The sequence below is a fragment of the Armigeres subalbatus genome, chromosome 2, assembly GCF_024139115.2.
Source record: "Armigeres subalbatus isolate Guangzhou_Male chromosome 2, GZ_Asu_2, whole genome shotgun sequence".
Classification (NCBI taxonomy): Eukaryota; Metazoa; Arthropoda; class Insecta; order Diptera; family Culicidae; genus Armigeres; species Armigeres subalbatus.
In genome coordinates, this window is record NC_085140.1 from 262,247,055 (window position 1) to 262,267,260 (window position 20,206).

Below are 20,206 nucleotides of genomic sequence, written 5' to 3' on the forward strand. Positions count from 1 at the left end.
AAACCAAAACCATGCTGCCCTACGAAAAACACGCCGCCACTAATCGAAGTAATCGATTGTCATTTTCAACCAATCAGCAACCGGTACGATTGTGACAGAAAATCGGTACGATTTTTACTGACTACTTGACACATCCTATCCTAGCACTCGATAAGGAAGCTACGCACAACTGTCATTTTTATTATTTCACGCATGCTGCGACGCAGCAAAGCTAAATCAACAAAAATGACAGTTGTGCGCCGCCTCCGTATCAAGTGGTGTGCCCCCGAAAACGCGAGCACTTTGAAACTTGGATTCCGTGAGGAGTGTCCTTAAAGGGGAAAATATTGCAATTTTTCGATTAATTATGAAGCTTGTATTCAATATTGCATACAAGAAAAAGTTGGATGTAAAGTTAAGGGTTATTGAACACAAAAATATGAGTTCAAATATTTCCATAGCGTTTAATTTTCAGATTTTTTTACTGTGTATGTTCTGAGTCAAAATTCTGGTCATATTTTATTCAGGACTAGCAGAAGAAAATCTTACGCGTTCAGGATGATTAGCTCTGAAAGAAAACCAAAAACCGATTCTTCATTTTAGGACCCAATTGGGACAGTACACTTTCGACGCCTAGTGTTCGTTAAACACTTTTTCAGTGATTAATTGCGAGGATTTATGAGGCAAAAACGTTGATATTTTTATGCCAATGCAATTCGAAGAAAATGTCTTTGACCGGACTGGAAAACTTATTCACTTGCTTTTGAGTCTGTGTCTTTCAAGCATTTGCATATGTGAAACCTAATTATCTGTTCTAGTCAAATGGCAAATGACAAACCTGGTCATAACTTCCCAAAATAAATCCATAAATTGGTTTCCATAAATTGGATGCTGTTGTATGCTTTTACACGAAAGTTCCCCAAAACACTTGCGGTAAATATTATAATGACGAGTAATTTATTTCCAACAGCAGTTTGCAATGAACTTCGAACGAGTGCGAAACTTTTACCAGTCCCCCACCATCTACGTATCGTGCTCGAGTGCAGTGGAATATGAGCGTAGTTAGTAAAAACATGACAGAACTTTTCCCTGTTTTGCAGTTGATGAACTAAAACTGAACTTAGGTAGAGTTGAGTAGCAACAGTTGCATCCACTGTTTGGTTTCGTTTGGAATGCTCAGCGTTTTGAAATATGTTCCAATTGATATAATGCACTAATGTGTGTATATCGACACAGCAATGTGGGGGATGGCAGCCACATTTTCGTTGCTAGCGAGTAATTCACTCCGATTAATGGGTGACATCATTTGAGCGTAGAAGTGGCTAAATGTTATGACCAAAATACACATATTATATAAACAAAATCACAATCAAGTAAGGGTGATACTTCACTTTTTGAGGCACAACCAGACCTCAATTAGCAAACGTCGTTCGCTGATAGGCGCGATGGACAAGCATAAATTCTTTGTTTTCTGCATTGAACAAGCGTAACAAGTTTTATTGAAACTTTACCCATTGCCAGCTAACTGAACATGTTTTCATCTCATCACCATGAATGACATGCCTGCAACTTCAACGTCGCTCGTGGCAAGCGGCTACCTTCTACCAAAGCGCAACTAACGAAGTGAAAGTTGCGGATCATTGGCCATTTCTTCAACTACAGCATCATAAGCGTGGGCGAACCGCCGACGAGGAAGAAACTGCCATCGAAGGGCGAACCGCCGACGAGGAAGAAGCGTACGATGAATGCCCATTACGGGACGTCAAAATCGTCATCGGCGACATTAATGCATAGATACGAAGGGAGAAAATGTATAGATCGGTGAACGGCCAGGAAGGTCTGCAATTCGTATCGAATGACACCTTAAACTTAGCCTCCATGGAAGTCTGAAGCACTTTTTTTCCGCAAGAATATCCCTTTCTTGGAGATCACCTAACCAAGAATCGGAAAATCGAATCGATCACGTTCTGATCGACAGTAAATTCTTATTCTCACGAATGTCCGCATCTACCGCAGTGTGAACAAAAAGTTCGACCACTACCTCGTTGCATTATTTATTTATTTATTTATTTATTACCAGACTAAGGCCGGAGTGGCCTGTGCTGCACATAAAAGTCTTTTCCATTCAGCTCGGTCCATGGCTGCACTTCGCCAACCACGCAGTCTGCGGAGGGTCCGCAAATCGTCCTCCACCTGATCGATCCACCTTGCCCGCTGTGCACCTCGCCTTCTTGTTCCCGTCGGATCGTTGTCGAGAAACATTTTCACTGGATTACTGTCCGACATTCTGGCTACGTGCCCGGCCCACAGCAGTCTTCCTATTTTCGCGGTGTGAACGATGGATGGTTCTCCCAACAGCTGATGCAACCAGTGGTTCATTCGCCTCCTCCACGTACCGTCCGCCATCTGCACCCCACCATAGATGGTACGCAACACTTTCCTTTCGAAAACTCCCAGTGCGCGTTGGTCTTCCACGAGCATCGTCCAGGTCTCGTGTCCGTAGAGAACTACCGGTCTAATAAGCGTTTTGTAGATAGTCAGTTTGGTATGGCGGCGAACTCTATTCGATCGGAGCGTCTTGCGGAGTCTAAAGTACGTACGATTTTCAGGCAATATGCGTCTCCGAATTTCTCTGCTGGTATCGTTATCGGCGGTCACCAGTGAGCCCAAGTACACGAACCACCTCGATCAACCACCTCGATTTCGTCACCACCGATAGAAACTCGTGGTGGGTGGCTTACATTGACCTCTCTTGAGCCTCTTCCTATCATGTACTTCGTCTTGACGGACTTCGTGAAAATCGTACCACTCGTGTCAATCCCTGCCCTTCGTATTACTCCCTCCAAAGCGATGTTTAAAAGCAGACACGAAAGACCATCACCTTGCCGTAACCAACTATGCGTTTCGAAGGGACTCGAGAATGCTCCCTTTTTTTTCTTCCTAAACAATGGAGGGGGAATCTGCCCAACAGACATCCTGGGTTGACCAGGAAGTGCGGGGTTAGAGATCACCGAGGGAGGCAGGACTACATCCCCGACCCGCTAAACCGTTTCCATTGCCGCCAAGCCCATAATCCCTTCGGTACAACCAGAAAGTAATGCTTCAAAGGGGGGCCAGTGCACAACGCACCCTCGAGGTTAGCTGCGTGTCCTTGCAGCACCGAACATCGTAACTCGCTTTTTTAGAAGAACACCATGGTATCGTGCCAGCGCGTTGCCGGCTTTCCAGGTGGCCTTACCACGCCCTATGTCCTCGGAAGGTGGGAAGGGTCGACTTCGCGCCTGCTTCCCTCTGCACGACTGGTATCAAAAATGATGATGTCGCGTGCACCCCAAATTGACCTTTCTGCGATAGGGCCTATTCGCCAGCACACAGAGGGACTTGCCGACGCGGTGCCTACGCTTGCCCCAGCCTTGACGAGGACCCCTTTCCGTCCTCGAGCTCGGAACCTGCCCGGTTGACCGACGCCGCAAAAGCGACTATACCATGTTGTTCTTCGGACGGTCACTTGTTTGATAAAAGGATCGAGTTCGACCACAGAGCATGACCACCGGTATGACCCATGAAGCCGACTCCGATCCCTTGGACCACCTCTTATTTGCGCCTGAACTAGCCATCCTTGAGTCCACGCGCCACCTTCTGTGTAGCTCCGAGACGATTTGGACGATAGCCGATAAAACGGCGTTCCAGACAAATTCATCTTTACACATCCTCCGAACTAGGTTGTCCGGGGTAGTGTCCAGACCACATGTGGCAAGCATGTGGTCACGCATTGCGCGAAAACGTGAGCACACGAACAACACGTGTTCCGCCGTTTCCTCTAAACCTGCGCACACCAAACACTCGGGCGAGGCCGAGCAAGCCAGCTGCGTTACCTGCACTTTGATTTTGTAGCACGCTTAAACGCCGGGCACATCGAACCCCCCATGGGGTGCTTGCTGTTCACAGCTTTGCTGGAACAAATCAAACAATTGGGAGAGTTCGTGCAGCATTGTGCCTTATGTCCCTCCAATCCGCAGCGTCGGCAGAGATTGCTTCTGTCAGGGCCTTTGCAGTCCCATTGCTTGTGCCCCGGTTCCAGGCACTTGAAGCAAACTTCGGGTTGCTCGTATATGCGCGCATGGCATATCGACCATCCCACTTTGACGCTCCCTAACTTGACTACCTTGGAGGCCGCTGCAGATAGCCGAACCAATGTTACCTGCGTCCCTGCCGGACCTTTCCGTAGCCGAACGGCTGCGGTGGGCGTCTCCACTTCACACTGTCGCCGCAGTGCCGTGACCAGCTCTTCGACTTCAGTGATCTCGTCCAGGTCTTTAACCCTTAGATTCACCTCCATCGTGAGTGCCCTCACCTTGACCGTCTCGCCTAGGACTTCCTCCGCCAACTTCTTTTAGGCGGCGCCCTTTTACGAGACGCCCCGCTTCAGCTCGAGGATCATCCGGGAATATCTTATTCGACGTACGTCGGCGCTGAGTTCACCGAGCTTGACGTCACTTCTCATCGCCTTCAAGACGTCCGAGTACTTAGCCTCGTCCGTTTTGATGACTAGGACATCGCCCCTGGAGCGGTTGGCGCCTACCCTGGACTTCTTGCTACCCTTATTCGCCATTCGGCCCTTGACGTCTTCGGTTTCCTCATGTTCGTGATCAATGCCCACCAGGCGTCATCCCCCTCTACTTCCCTGGTCTGGTGCGGCTGAGAACTTTCAGCATGCCGTTACCCTTGCCACCGTCTTTTCTGAGTGGACGGACCTCTCCAGGTCCTTCCTCACCCGGTTTTGGAGATACCTGGCCGGGGTTCAGCTTCCCAGCCCCACTACCCTTGTTCGGGGTAGTAACCCTCCGCGTTTTAGAGCGGCCCCCAGGGAGCTCATCCCCTGAAGACTGTCTCCCCCGTTTTTGTGTCTTCTCCGTTGGAGCAGTCATCCCCGACGTACCCGCAAATACTTGAGCCTCAGTCTGGGTAGACTTTGGCACCACCGTCTTAGCTGGCACGCCTTCGGTCGATTCGACCTTGCCCGAGTCCGCGAATCCTTGGGCCTCAGTCTGGGTGGACCTCGACTCCGCCGACTTCACGGATTTACACTTGGCCGTCCCGACCGCCCTCTCCAGCTTGGCGTCCAGCATCGACTTTCGAAGTTTCTGCAAGCTCCTCTTGAGGTCCTTGCTGATATTATGCTTCGATGACGCAAAGTCGATGATGGCGTCCAGCTGTTCCGTCGCCACCTCGAAGGCCGAAAGCCCATCGCGTTTGCGGTTCATCGCCTCCACAAGCCATGGGCCGTCAATAACCCCTACCGGCGTTTTTATAGTCGAGAGGAAGGTTGAGTGACCCACGCTGGCGCTGCGCACTGAGCTGCCGACTATTGCCTCTGGCCTCCTAGGCGGAGACCTGAACAACCCACCTCTTGCGAAGGGGTTGTCGCCTACACTACTACCACTAATTGAAGAATTGACTTGATTTTCCATTTTGGTCCCACGAGTTGCTCGGGAAAAGAGGTCCACCACGCCAGAGCCCAGCATGACGCGGTAAGGGACAATTACTGTGGAGGGTGCCCAGGTACCCCACAGGCTCCGTTAAAGGCCTAGCTTATTATTTCACCCCCTGGCCATGCATCCCCTCGGCACGGGTCGCTTGACGCCTTGGGCTTAGGGGTTAGGGACGATGGTCCCGGTCTAACTCGCAGTGGCCACGGGGAGGGGTCGTCAAGCCCTTGGACAAAGTCCCTGCTGCCCCGTAGAGAATGCCCCTGAAACTCGAACTACGTACATCACCCGATCCATCGTCGCCTTGATCAACAGTATCAGTTTGTCCGGGAATCCGTTTTCGTTCATTAGCTGCCATAGCTGGTCCCGATCGATTGTATCATATGCGGCTTTGAAGTCGATAAATAGATGATGTGTGGGCACGTTGTATTCGCGGCATTTCTGCAATACCTGACGTATGGCGAACACCTGGTCTGTGGTAGAGCGTTCACCCATAAATCCCGCCTGGTACTGCCCCACGAACTCCCTTGCAATTTGTGTTAGTCGGCGGCATAAAATCCGTGGGACACACGACACCTTCCATCCACTCCTGCGGCAGAACCTCATCCTCCCAAACCATGGTAATCACCCAGTGCAGCGCTCTAGCCAGTGCCGCACCACCGTGTTTAAACAGCTCTCCTGGAAGTTGGTCAACTCCAGGGGCTTTGTTGTTTTTCAGCCGGCCGATCTCCTCCTGGATTTCCTGAAGATTCGGAGCCGGAAGTCGCATGTACTGCGCGCGTGCTCCTAGCTTCATTACCATACCGCCAGCGTTGTTTGCCATATCGCCATTCAGGTGCTCTTCGTAGTGCTGCCGCCACCTTTAGATCACCTCACGCTTGTTTGTAAGAAGGTTCCCGTTTATGTCCTTACACATATCGGGCTGTGGCACGTGGCCCTTACGTGAACAGTTCAACTTCATTGAACTTTCGTGCGTTATTAGCGCGGTACAGTTCCTCCGTCTCTTCACGGTCTCGATCTTCCTGCTGGCGCTTTTCCTTCCGGAAAATCGAGTTTTATCCATTCCGCGCCCGTTTATATCGTGCCTCGTTCGCCCTCGTGCGGTGTTGCAACAACCTCGCCCATGCTGCATTCTTCTCTTCCACTAACTGCTCACATTCTTCCAACTGCTCAATTATTGGTTTCCAGGCGGCTTATTGGGCCTGCGAAAACCTCCTGTCCTAACACCAGGACTTGGGCTTGTGCGCTTTGAGCGGCACACTGTCGCTTTGGTGGGGTCTACTAGCGGATACATGCAGCTTTTTATAGGAATTTAACAGCCCAAGTAACATTCTAAGTTTTAAAACGCTCTTGGAGACCATAATTTACTCTACAAGAGTGTTATAAAACCAGCATTAAACCGAAATGTTACTTGGGAGGGCCCACTGTCAAACCCCACCACATCCTAGACAAGCCCCACAACACGCAGATGGCCTGGGGAGGGATCGTCAAGCCCTTGGACATAGTCCCTGCTGCCCGTAAAAGTATTGAACATTTTATCTGTTAAATGGTAAAAACCGAAAAGTATATTCATCCGTAATATGATACAAAATGGGGCCCTTCTTAGCTGTGCAGTAAGATGCGCGGCTACAAAGCAAGACCATGCTGAGGGTGGCTGGGTTCGATTCCCGGTGCCGGTCTAGACAATTTTCGGATTGGAAATTGTCTCGACTACCCTGGGCATAAAAGTATCATCGTGTTAGCCTCATGATGCAAATGCAAAATGGTACCTTGGCCTAGAAACCTCGCAGTTAATAACTGTGGAAGTGCTTAATAAACAGCTGCGAGGCGGCAATGTCCCAGTGGGGGATGTAATGCCAAGAAGAAGAAGAAGAATATGATACAAAAAAAAGTATTTTTGCAACTTGGGAAGTTGAAACACGAGAGAGTTTTGAAAGGATTCACAACAGTTGATTGATATAGAGAGGAGTGGAGTCAAACGCACGTACCAAACATAAAACTTCATTGCAGGCAGCCAGCGTTGAAAACAAGCATGCAATCATTATAGCATCTTTCATGCAATCAATTAGAATTCACACTCAATAAGATGTTTTGATTTTCTCCATTTGTTTGTATGCCGTCTTTATTCATCTCAAGCAAAATTGCTTGTAATATAAACAACATCTGATAACCGTTGGGGGGACAATGGGTCAACATTTTGTCCATTTTGCTCGAGACTTTCGCTGGTTTAAATGAGATATTGTGGACAAACCACGGTTTGGCGTCAAAACCAAAAGTAAGCAAGCCTGGTGGAATAGCTTTGGTTGAAACTACAATACATAAATATGTATAACCATACATGTGCTCAACCGCAGCATATTAGGCCAACGTTTGAACCGTATTCCCTATAAAATGATTGCAGTGTGATGTGACGAGCCAATGATATGGTGTGGTGATGCATATTCCATCTCTACGTTTTCAAAGCAGTGATGGGAAATGTCAAAAAAATGTCATGGCATTGCTATTACTAATTTCGTAATAACTTTTTCCAAAAGTTATTTACAGTTCGGATTTTTTTATTACAATGTAGTACTTAAAGGGTCCTAGAACTTTGTCGAACAGATCATTGTTCTAAATACAAAGTGTAAGCCATGAGAGCGAGATTAAAAAAATGTCACGGAATGTCATGACATTAATGTCATCTGACACTAATTCGGCTCTCACGCCGCCAATATCATATTTAGAGAAATTACCTATTAGAAAAAGTTTTCGGGTCATTTGAGGGCTACATGTTTATATGGAAAACATAATTGTAAATGACTTCTGAGAAAAGTTATTAGCAAGTTAGTCCCATGACATCGATATGACATTTCCCGTCACTGTTCCAAAGAGAGAGGTATGCAAATAAATATATTCACGCCTAATTTGGCGGAAATTTACCTTAAAAATAATATGCCTATTACATCAATTTGTACCTCTGCGTGTTAATATTTTATATTTGTTTTCAGCTTGTATCACGATTTCTCTGAATCTGTCTCACCTAACTGAGTTCCAAACTAAATAAATTTGGTTTCTATGTTTAGTACGTATTGATTAGCATCCATGAAATACTTCGAAATCGTCTAAAATGCAAATCCGTGCCCCTCTTCCTTTACTTACCCCACTCCACTCGCCAGCTACCCATTTGGGGCACTCCTGAACGTTGCACGTTTCCTGACTTTTCGGTCGAACGCCCCGGCAAGCCTCATCCGGGACTTTGTTTTTAGCACCGTTACTCTCCTCGGCGCAGACAACCACCCGCTCTCGGATGCCACCTCCGCAGGATTTGGAGCAAGGTCGCCACTCGTCGGTCACCCATCTGGAAAGAGCAAAACGTGCAAAGCACATGGACGATATTAATATCCAGGTATTCAGTATGCGTGAATGGTTTCGACCGGTTGCACTATTTTGGAAAGCCATTTCGGCATCCAGATTGAATGGAAAGCAAAAATTTCCATGAAAATATTTTGTTTTCAATGAATTTTCCCTCATTTTTAAGTACTTATTGACTTTTTTTGTATCGCATAGGGCGCCTGTCGAAGGTGATTTTCGAAGAAGTGCTTCCCATTCAAATACCAAACCACTCCTAGTGCATGTTAATTAGTTAGTTCTATTATATGGTTTTTAAAATACATCTCCCTTTTTTGAATACATCAAAAGTTGGTGATGGCTCCCCGATCCCATTAATGCATGTCTTACTTGGGTGGGCAGAGGTGCGTGTTACACTGGACAACAGTGGGCTCTGGTCGTGACGAGGCATTGCACAAGGATTCTTCTACGTCTACTCCTGTCACTCGGTTCCTACAGGTGGGCATCGCCATTTTGTATCCTAGAAGAAAAATAAGAAACGGAAAAATTAGCTTCTCGTCGGTTTGAATAAAAAAAAACAAAGCACCGCAGCTATTGAAAATTCATCAGCTTAATAGCGTATTGAAGATTCTCTTGAATAATCGTATTTCGATTCAAGTGTGTCGAGCCCGTAGAAGAAAGGATTCTCGGAACGGTCAAACAAACTGCAGAAAAGAAAGTATTCTTCCAACAATAAAGCAATCAGACTTCGGATTTTCAAGTGCGCTCTGAAAGGCCAGAAGAGGACTGCTCTCATCCTTTTGATTTGTTTAAAGCTTGAACAGCATCGTTGTTTGGGGAAGCTTGAACGGCAGCAGAACAATGACGCATTTGAAGAGGTTATTCGCTTGAGTGCAGGACGTTCTCCGTACGCGAAAAGAATATCATCACAACATTTCTTATCAAAGGATATAGACAGCTGGGGTGAATGCTAGGGTGTTCCAAAAATTCATCGTTAAAAAGTATTGGTGCCCGTGAAACATTGACACACAACATTTCGGGTTTTAAAAAAAACTGGATTTCTGTAACCAAGGAAATTTAATTGGCTGCTAACCTCATCGAAACACGGTAGAAAGAACTAATAAATTTATGACATTATTCTTTTGCTGCAAAATAAGATAAATACGAAACATAAGATTAAAATTAAACTCTTTCTTTTGAAATTTTCTGAACACTCTAGTTCCAGCAGACAAACATAAAGTATCGGAATTCACTTACCGCCTCCACAGGTGACTGAGCAGAGAGACATCGGTGCTATCTCCCATTGGTACAGAGGTTGAGTGCAGGATGTCCCATCGCCGCCGCACACTCCACAGACGTCGATTTTCTTCGTTGAACCAATTTTGAGGTCACAGCCGACACGCTGAGAATGGAATAAGGGTAGGATAATAAATATCAATATGTCTCGGCATTATTCTAGTGGCTGAGCTCAGTAAAGTGGTGTTTTATGTCATGGCAAATTCGGGGTGTTTTAATAGATTTTAAGAAGATGTATAATGACAATAAAGACATAGCTGTCCCATATAGATTCGAAATCAAGCGATTTTCAGAACGATTTTCACTTTTAATGGTTAGAAGTAAGAAGTTAGAAATGAGAAGTGAAGTAAGGAGTTATCAACGTGACAAGTAACAAGATCGAAGTAGAAAGAGAGAAATGAGATGTGAGAAGTGAGACGTTTTATAGGATCACTTTTCATTCCACATTTCTTACTTTTCGTTTCTTCCTTTCACTTCTCATTAATCACTTCACACTTTTCACATTAACTATTTTTCCGCCAAACAATATTTTCGGATTCGGTTAAATGAAGTGTTCGGCCAAACAACTTTCGACCGATATGCCTTTGGCCAAATGGCATTTGACCGAATAATTTTCAGCAAAAGGCCTTTTTTCTTTTAATTTTTTTTTATTTCGGAAAATTCGCTCTATTTGACATAAAAAGATCGGCTATTTTTTTTTGTAAATAATGGATAATTGAATAAATAAATAATTGCATAGTATTGATTTTCGTACCAATTATTTTCAGTAACTTGATCATAGAGGATTTTAACCAGCACATCCCTTACTTACTACACAATGCTATTTGGGGGATCGCGGTGTGATTTATATACAGGTTATCTATGTACATATTTTTGCATATCTATACTTTCACTTCAGACATGATAACGCACATTCTATAATACCTTAGAGGTCATGATCCAATAGTGGAGGAACTAAACACGTTCCACCACTTATAACGGTTTACTTTATCTTACTTGTAAGTGACATATGTTTGAGTGGATTTGTAGAAGGAATTCCACTCTCCGTAATCTCCCGAAAAGGTAATGGGATTCGCTTCGGAAGGAGTTGCTCGGGGGGAACTAGCGTAGCATTCGGCTCCGGGCCAACAACCGAATTCGAAACTCCTGGCGATGATTCCGATTGTCTCGATTAGCAGTCATTCGTATAAACTGTGTGATGTTGGCTTCCAGGTGGGTTTCGATGGCCTCGGCGTCCTCACAGAGGCCGAGAATGGAGATTTGCAGGTCTCGAAAGTCTTACCAAAGGAGATGCAAGTTATCGAGCTCAGCGTTGAGTTCGTCGATAGAAACCGTGTCCGTTTTGAGCTTGCTCACTCGTGTCGTGGACCGCTTCAACTTTCATTCCACTGCGGAGCGTGGCAGCACTAGCTGTTTCATGGTGAATGTTGAAGGCATCAAATATAGTATATTAACAATATAGTCCACTTTGTGAATCCCCATATATTAGGCAAGAGACAGCACATTCACACCATCGTACGTAACAAAAGGTAACTGACGCCTGAAAACGATAGCCAAGAGGAACGATAATTGCAAAAATTGCACTAATTTTACAATATCGGAAAATTTGAGCTACATTTTTCAAAATTTTATTTTTAAACTCAGATATCAAAATGGGGTCATGGGATGATTTCTAGCATATTATTTCGACATGTTATACTGCATATTGAAACATACGTTTAAGCACCCTTCGGAATGTCTCTTCACTACATTGCTTGCCTTTTGTGACACCGCGGAGCTACTGCGTTGTCTCTTTAAATCAACCAGAGTGGACTATATTGGTAATACGTTATTTTTGAAGGCATCCTGTCTACAGCGCCAAGTATTTTCGCATCGACCTAATTTTCAACGATGAAAGTTTTAGGTCCTGGGTCGTTAAGGGTTAATTTCGCGTATCACCTTTCGCACTACTTTTCGTCTCGAACTGGCTCGGAATCACTGGTACTGGCAACGGTTTACTACTACCGACAACGGTTCACGGCTACAGAGTCACGGTTTCGAATAAGAGCACTGGAATAACGATTTGGATAAAGTATATTTCACTTTGATCACGATTTTATAACTGATTTTACATTTTACTTCTATCGGAAGTGGAAAATACCGCCAGAAGTCTCTAATATTCATGAAATCACAAAAAAAAAGTCAATGTTTACGTTTGCGACTTTCGCCCTTATAAAACAACAATGTCGAAATATGCTGCAGTTGGCGGATTGTTTCGGTAAGTAAGTAATTTGTTATAAATGAATCGCCTATTTTGAGCGTGCTTACAGCGGCACACTAGGAGTTAAATTTCGGAAATCAGTATGGCGAAAGGCATCTAGGGTTTAATAGCTCGAAAATAAGCATCCTAATCGAAAACATATTTGGTAGACGTAGTAGCGGACACCTTCTTACATAACTGGTACCAAATAGTTTTTCGTGAGTTCCTACTGTTGAAAAACCCACGTTAGATGTCTTTCGCCTTACAACTCATGCTGGCTATTTTCACATATACGTTAGCGCCTGGTGCTGGCAGTGGCGGGTAGGAAACCAGCCACTGTATGTGATTCATTGATTTGTAATTATTATAATTCATTTTTATGTTTCAATTTCAGGTCTATATGATGACTCCGGCCGGAACAACATCTTTCTAAGGAATTATTCTCGAATGTTTCATATACTCGCCAAAAGATTTCGAATGATTATACATTTGACAAGTTTTTAACCTCATGTAAATAGGAGTTTGATTGTGAATAACTCACTAAGATTGAGGGAAATTTAGAGTTTTTGTTGCTAGTTTAGAATATTTAGAAAAAAAATGGCTTTCAATGATCTGTTCGTTTTTTTTGCAGAAATTGAAATTGAAATTTTTGCAGTATAAAATTGTTAATATGTTCTTAGTTTTGGGAAAACTCTTATAATTTTTTTAAAAATTTAACATAATACTCTTTTCTTTGCAAATTTCAAATTATTTTTGTATATTTCATGTTCAATGTTTGCTTTTGACCTGATTCATTTAATAATAATTCTTGAGTTTTCACACTTCTGTCAGTCGCTAGGGCGTGAGTGTTCCGATCACTATACCTTTATAGACGATTGAGAGGTCATCTACAAATAAAGGCAGTAATCTCCTTGAACTGCCGGTATGACGCAGGTGAACTGGTTGAACAGCAGGGGGCTCGATGGTACTGTCCCAAGAGACGCTTGCAATGATATCGTGATCCCGTCGATTTTTTTCCAAAAATAACCCGAATCTGTGAAAAATAAAACCCCATTTTTATATTACACTTTTAATAGTTTCATAGTGATGTATACACATGAAAAATATTGTGCCAAATTTCAGAAATTTGCAGATTTTAACAATTTATTAGAATTTCTATATTTCTCCATGTAAAACGTATTTGAACAATTGCATATTATTCAAGCTGAAAAAAACTGACATGAGACGCTTATGCGAACGGAGGCAGTACAGATGTAGACCCAAAAAGTGTCTAGAAATTGCTCATCACTGAAGCAGGAATCTTATAATGTTGTTTCTTGGAACCGAAGATTCATAACCGGCGTGAACTGAGTGGTCTCATGAGAGAAGTAGAAATAATCAGCGAACGATCGGTGGAAAGGATGTTGTTGAGATCCTGATTGCCTTTTGGTGGATCTTTAAAAAATCGCTGTTTGTGAAAGGCTCGATTGCTATGTCCCGTGACAGATCTGACATGCTGTCTTTAAAACAGAATCATCGTCTTTCACCACCATGCAGTCGCACAGACTGAAAGGTGAAGGTTGGTTGAGCACCCAAAACAAGGCTTTATTGGTGCAATGAAGACATTTATTTACTTTAGCAGATTATTAGAAGGGTGGTTCAATAAACCGATCCTGCACCACCGCGCTTGCTCAACTCCGTCCTATGCTCCGAGTGTCCTCCGAAAACCTTTGAGCTGATTTACTTAAACCTGATTCGGCACAAGTCGTTTCAAGTTTGTATGAAAACTGGTATGTGGAAACTAAAGCTTTCATTACACTGCTTACAGCGCCTCACTACCAAGCGCCGGCGAAAAAAGACCTCACCTAGCTAAAATAACACTCCATAGCTTTCACTCAACGAAAGCCACACTGTAATCATTCGTTCTAATGTTTGGCCATCGATTTCAATCTATGTCGTAGTTTCCGCATAACTATTCAACATGCAATATTATTGCTCCTGGTGCGAAAAGATAGCAAAATTAATTTATACTGCATTGCAGGTTTCAGTTATAAAGCTTCTTCTTCTTCTTCTTTTTTTCTCTTATAGGCATTACATCCCCACAATGGGAGAGAGCCGCCTCGCATGTTAGTGTTCATTAAGCACTTCCACAGTTATTAACTGCGAGGTTTCTAAGCCAAGTTACCATTTCTGCATTCGTATATCATGAGATTAACACGATGATATTTGTATGCCCAGAGAAGTCGAGACAAATTTCGAATTCAAAAATTGTCTAGGCCGGCACCGGGAATCGAACCCAGCCACCCTCAGCATGGTCTTGCTTTGTAGCTGCGTGTCTTACCGCACGGCAATGAGGGCCCCCAGTTATAAAGATTAATGATTCCGACCAATGTAGATTAATAACCATTGGAAAGACCTTGAGAACGACCAATAAATATGCGATCCCCGTTGATTGAAAGCTCTTGACAATTGGTCGGGGTTCAGCTAACCCGCACCAAGGGGCTTTCTGACTGATTTGTGCTTTTTGTTCACAACAAAAAAAACGGAAGTCATTTCATATCAATGCATACATTTGACTTAGTCGAGTCAAGTACGAGACACTGAAGACGGCCTTACTTTTGAGGTCGAAATACGTATCTGTCAATATACAATTAAGTGGTGGAATTCAATGGGATTGTATAAACTCGTCTTATGACAGGAGTCTCAGCATGCTTATTTTTGTACTCCACCATGTGGCGATAAACTATGTGTTACTCTTAAAGTGTCATTTTCTCATGAGCCTACCTTGTTTTCTATACACCGTGAACGCTTTCATAGCTCCATCCAACATAGCCTACTACGTTTGGCATTGGTGCTTTTATGCAATTAACTGTTAGTCACTACCTATAGAGCTAGCTGACGTTTGATCATCTTTCTCTTGTACGCGCACAGAATGGATAGGATTTGTTTTCATCGGGAAACGCTTCCGAAGCGTTTCCCGATGAAAACAAATCCTATCTCCTCCGTGCGCGTGCAAGAGAAAGATGATTTACGTCAGCAAGCTCTATAATAATATCTTATCTGACGTTTAAACATCTTTCTCTTGCACGCGCGTGGAAAAGATAGGATTTGTTTTCATACGGAAACGCTTCGGAAGCGTTTCTGTATGAAAACAAACTCTATTCCGTCTGTGCGAGTGCAAGAGAAAGATGATAAACGTCAGATAGCGTTACAACACGTTATTGGCAATCGCCAATTTGAATGGACCAAATAGATGCTTTAGAACTCCAGAGTCGATAAGTGCATTTAGAATCTGGCCAGGCGGCTTTTGGGCTTTTTATAGCCATTGCGGAATTGGAAGAAGATATTCTTCAGCTTACTGGTAGCCTTGCGAGCAAAGGCGTAGGATTGCCATCCCGGAGATTGCGAGTTCGATTCTCATTCCGATCTAGGATGTTTCCGGGTTGGAAACATTCTCGACTCCCTGGGCATAGTGTATCCATTGTACTTGTCTCACAAGACACATACTCATGCAATGGCGGGCATAGAAAAGCTTTCAATTAATAACTGAGGAAATGCGAATTGAATACTAAGTTGAAAAGTAGGCCAAATTCCATTTGGAATGTAGAGCCATTGAAGAAGAAGAAGATTCTAAACTGGTAATATGAGATTTTGGCAGATACTTTGTGAAGGCATTACCAATCTCACGCTATTCCACAAAGACTAAATGAATGCCTCGGTGTAGCAACTTTCGACGACGTTGAAGACAATTCTTTGAGCTGTCTAACCCAGGCTATGGACATCCCTATCTAACTCCCTTAGCCTAAAAATAGCCACCATGTCCCGGGCACAGCGTGCAGGTAGACCGCTGTCAGTTGCATGAGATGTCAACAGTCGTCAACAATACCAATGATTGTAGCTTGATAATTAAAAATATCCACAACAATAAAAGAGCAGGATTTATTTTTAAATTCTGCTCAAGCTTTTCACGGTGAAAAAAAAAGACAAATTGTTGTTCTCCATGTAAGTATAATCAAAATTGATCATGTAGATAAGTTTTGAATCAATTAAACTCATTAGTCTTCTTCTTCTTCTTATTGGCATTACATCCCCACACTGGGACAGAGCCGCCTCGCAGCTTAGTGTTCATTAAGCACTTCCACAGTTATTAACTGCGAGGTTTCTAAGCCAGGTTACCATTTTTGCATTCGTATATCATGAGGCTAGCACGATGATACTTTTATGCCCAGGGCAGTCGAGACAATTTCCAATCCGAAAATTGTCTAGACCGGCACCGGGAATCGAACCCAGCCACCCTCAGCATGGTCTTGCTTTGTAGCCGCGCGTCTTACCGTCAAATAAACTCATTAGTCATATTTAATGAATATTCCCGATTAAAGTTGCATATTGAAGAAAGCTGAATTTGGATGTTTTATGATGTTAAGCATTTTTAGATTTGACGTACGTTGCTCGGTGTTGGTGTTGGTGTTGGCTACGCTAAACATGAGCTCTTAGCATAGGCCTGGTCTAACCGCTCGATCTACTACCATGGTGGATACTAAAATGTGATCAGCTATGGGGAGAAAAGCCAATGTCATTTATTCTATACAGGTCCGGCTCAGCGTGCTTTTTGTTCGTGTGAGAAACTCAAAAAGTGTAAGCTGTGTAAGTCAGCGTTCTTTTGTTTCCGGCCTCACAGCCACCGGCATCGTCGGGCGAAAAAAAACACAACTACTGACTTCATCGTATCACGCACATGTTATATAGTGCCCTCTTGCCAGAAACTGTATAAAATCCATAACGTTGGAGCAAAACGTATCTTCAGTAGATTATCAAATAAATGTTGACGCAACAGAGGAGTTCATGTATTTGTACAACAACGAGTTTTCGGATTCAATTTCGAATGTAGTAAAACGGCAATCTATCACAACTGCTCTCATGTGAGCAGGCCAATGGAGGAAAGAGTGATCTTCCCAAAATGTTATAAAGGTCGCCCTTGCACAATATGCAAAATCGATATAAAAACGGGAGCAATTCAACCAAGGCTTGTACATCGAGGGTAATACAAAAAAAAATCACAAAAATTCGAAGAATCTGACAGTGGCGACCCCTTTGAAGATAATATATGGGAAGTGATCAGTTTCCCCTATAAATTGAGTATATTTCATTTCGTAAGGTTACGTTGAGGGTTAATGACGCTAAACATTGGTTTTACTATCGGAATGAACCGAATAGTGTATGATAGCTTTTTATTTTTGTCGAAGACTATAAAGCGTCTCATTTTGTTCAAACTCCTCTGTAAAACCGTCAAAGACGAGTTAAGTACTCTCCAATTATTTCGATATCTTTGCAGATATGCATTTCGACCACAACTGTATGGTCGTCTTCAGTGTCTCGTACTTGACTCCTCTATAAATGTAAATGTAAATAATCTACTGACCGTTGTGAAATAATCTAGAGAACCAAATAGCGTCAAAATCAAACTGGTTGATACATTGTAGTGTTTGCCCAAGCAACCAAAAGTTCAAATTTTACTTAAACTTGATCCTAACCGAACCGATTGGTTCACTTTTGGTTAACATTGAGTTCCAAGCACCTTAACGGAACTTCAAAGTTCACTTTTTGCGCTTCTACCATACACAAAATTACTTAAAATGCGAGCTGATTTAGCCTAAACATCCCCCTTATCCGAACTTTTGGTTGCTTGGGTGATTTTGACTGATCCTAAAAACTAAAAATGTATCAGATCCTACCACCCAAAAAAAGGAAAATTGTTTGTAATCATGGTAACAGTTGGAGAATTAGAAATGGTTTTTGTCATTTGCTCCGCCAAGTGTTTCATTTAGTATACTCTCCCCTATACATTGGAAATTGTTAAAAATGATCGAAACATTATTCTTCTAAGTAGGGAATATTCTGGAGAATCACATTATTTTTTTTTTAATGTGAAGAGGACGCTGCATTTTACAAATTTATTACAATTCATACAGCCTTACAAATATTTTTTTCAATTTTTTTTGGGCCAAAATCTATGCGAAATGCATTTTCAAGCCAGTGACGCAATCCCGATACGCAACCCGCGTTTCGCAGGACGCTTGCTGGTCATATTAAATTTGTTCCTTGTGTCCAGTAGCCTTGCGAGCAAAGGCGTAGGATCGCTTATCCGGATATGGCGAGTTCGATTATCGGTCCCAGTCTATGATGTTTTCGGGTGGGAAACATTCTCGACTTTCTAGGCATAGTGTATTAATTGTACTTACCACACAAAAACATACTTATGCAATGGCAGGCACAGAAATGCTTTCAATTAATAACTGAGGAAATGCTAATAGAATAATAAATTGAAAAGCAGTTCTAGTTCAATTATAGAGCCATTGAAGCCTTTTGTAGATGTTGAGAAAAATTTATTGACCCTGAAATATAAATGCTCAATGCTCATAGAATAGTCAAATTAAATCAATTTATTATTTCATCATTTCTAATTCACATGTTGAGTAAATTTAATAATTTTTGCTGTGTTTATGTCTTTCCAGCTTCAATGCATATAAATATAAACAGTCTAATCTTTTCACTAAACTCATCAACAGAAATAGATACAAAATCCAAAATGTAATTCAAATAGGAGGAATCGACAATTGTCACTTCATTCGAAACACCTCACCTCATACGAGACGCAGAATAAGCATAGGTATTTTATTTTTATTTTATTTTATTTTAACCCTTTAACCTTTAACTATTTATTTTAACCCTTCGTATTTCCAGTTTTTCCTACAATTGTTTCCGGGAGATATTCTGTAATTTTTCCACGAGAACCTTCTTCAATTGGTCGATGTTCTGTATCGCGTGATCTCGAACTTTCTTTACAAGAAACCCACAGATTTTCAATGGGGTTGAGGTCTGGAGAGCGGGAGCATTGATTCGGCATTGCACAACAGCCAATAATACATTCAGGATTTTGATCAATTCGTTCTAACTGAGAGAACTTCTTCCACATCATGCGCCTCAAAAATCTTGTGCAGGAATTCACGAATTATTCACACCTGATAAGATCAAAGATGAACACAGAATTTTCTTAGTTAGTTACGTTCAACCGGTACTGACATATCACTGGCAAGCGAACTTTTCTTCAAAAAATGTTCATGTCTACTATGGACCGATTCACAGTAATAAAGCAGTTTAATTTAGTGATAAAGTTTTCCCGTTTCGTTCATACATTATGTGCCCCGAAACCGTAGTCTAGCATTCTCGAAGCACATTCCTTTTCAAAGGGTAGCAGAAAACTCTGCTCTCAAATCCAACAGGCAATAGGAAGCCTCCTGAAAGATTCAACAACTTCGCGCAAAAATATTGCTGGCTGAGCATGGTGGTGCAAACCGATTTCGTTCTCATTTCAGAAGGTTGATGAATATTTAAAGCAACTTTTATTGCCTTTAGCTTGAACGAAAAAAAAGCTCTCGTAAACCGTCGCTCGGCGCTCGTTCCACCAAAAGGCAAATTGAATTAAAGCATTGATTTTGATTATATACGAGCGAGTTTTCTCTTAGCGATTTGCCTGCTCCAGCTTGGCATTCATTCATACGTTCTATGTGCTTCAGCTATTTCGAGCAAAAATGATTTTTTTCCATTTTCATCCCAAAAAGGAGAACGGCTTCTTCACTTTTCGCGGAACCATTTGTGGAAGTTCGTCTTCGGCGGAATTTGTTTCACTCCAGAAGTTGATCTTTTATACGCCTCCGCTGTTCATGCGATTTCCGGTTTGTTTTCTATTCCTCGTCCAACAAAAACGAGCCCAGAACGTTATTTTGGTTAGTGACTTTTACACTCGATGTTATTCTTTTTTTTTCGCGAATTTCCATCGTATAAACTTGTTGACAGTCTCGACGCACACGCTTGGTAGAGAAAACATGATTCTTTCGTA

At 42.8% G+C, this 20,206-nt stretch overlaps 1 protein-coding gene across 3 annotated transcripts in view; it reads right to left on the reverse strand.

Annotated features, from left to right (window-relative positions):
- LOC134212165 (protein madd-4) overlaps positions 1-20,206 on the reverse strand; it is an 803,678-nt gene that overhangs the window by 58,233 nt on the left and 725,239 nt on the right. For 2 of the 3 annotated variants that reach the window (XM_062689782.1, XM_062689781.1), the window contains exons 7-9: positions 10,053-10,197; positions 9,186-9,315; positions 8,607-8,805 (exon numbers count right to left, since the gene is read on the reverse strand). In XM_062689782.1, coding sequence (XP_062545766.1) covers positions 8,607-8,805; positions 9,186-9,315; positions 10,053-10,197 — 474 coding nt within the window. Of the gene's footprint in view, positions 1-8,606; positions 8,806-9,185; positions 9,316-9,381; positions 9,816-10,052; positions 10,198-20,206 lie in introns of those variants that run through there. The other variant, XM_062689783.1, reaches the window with a different exon arrangement.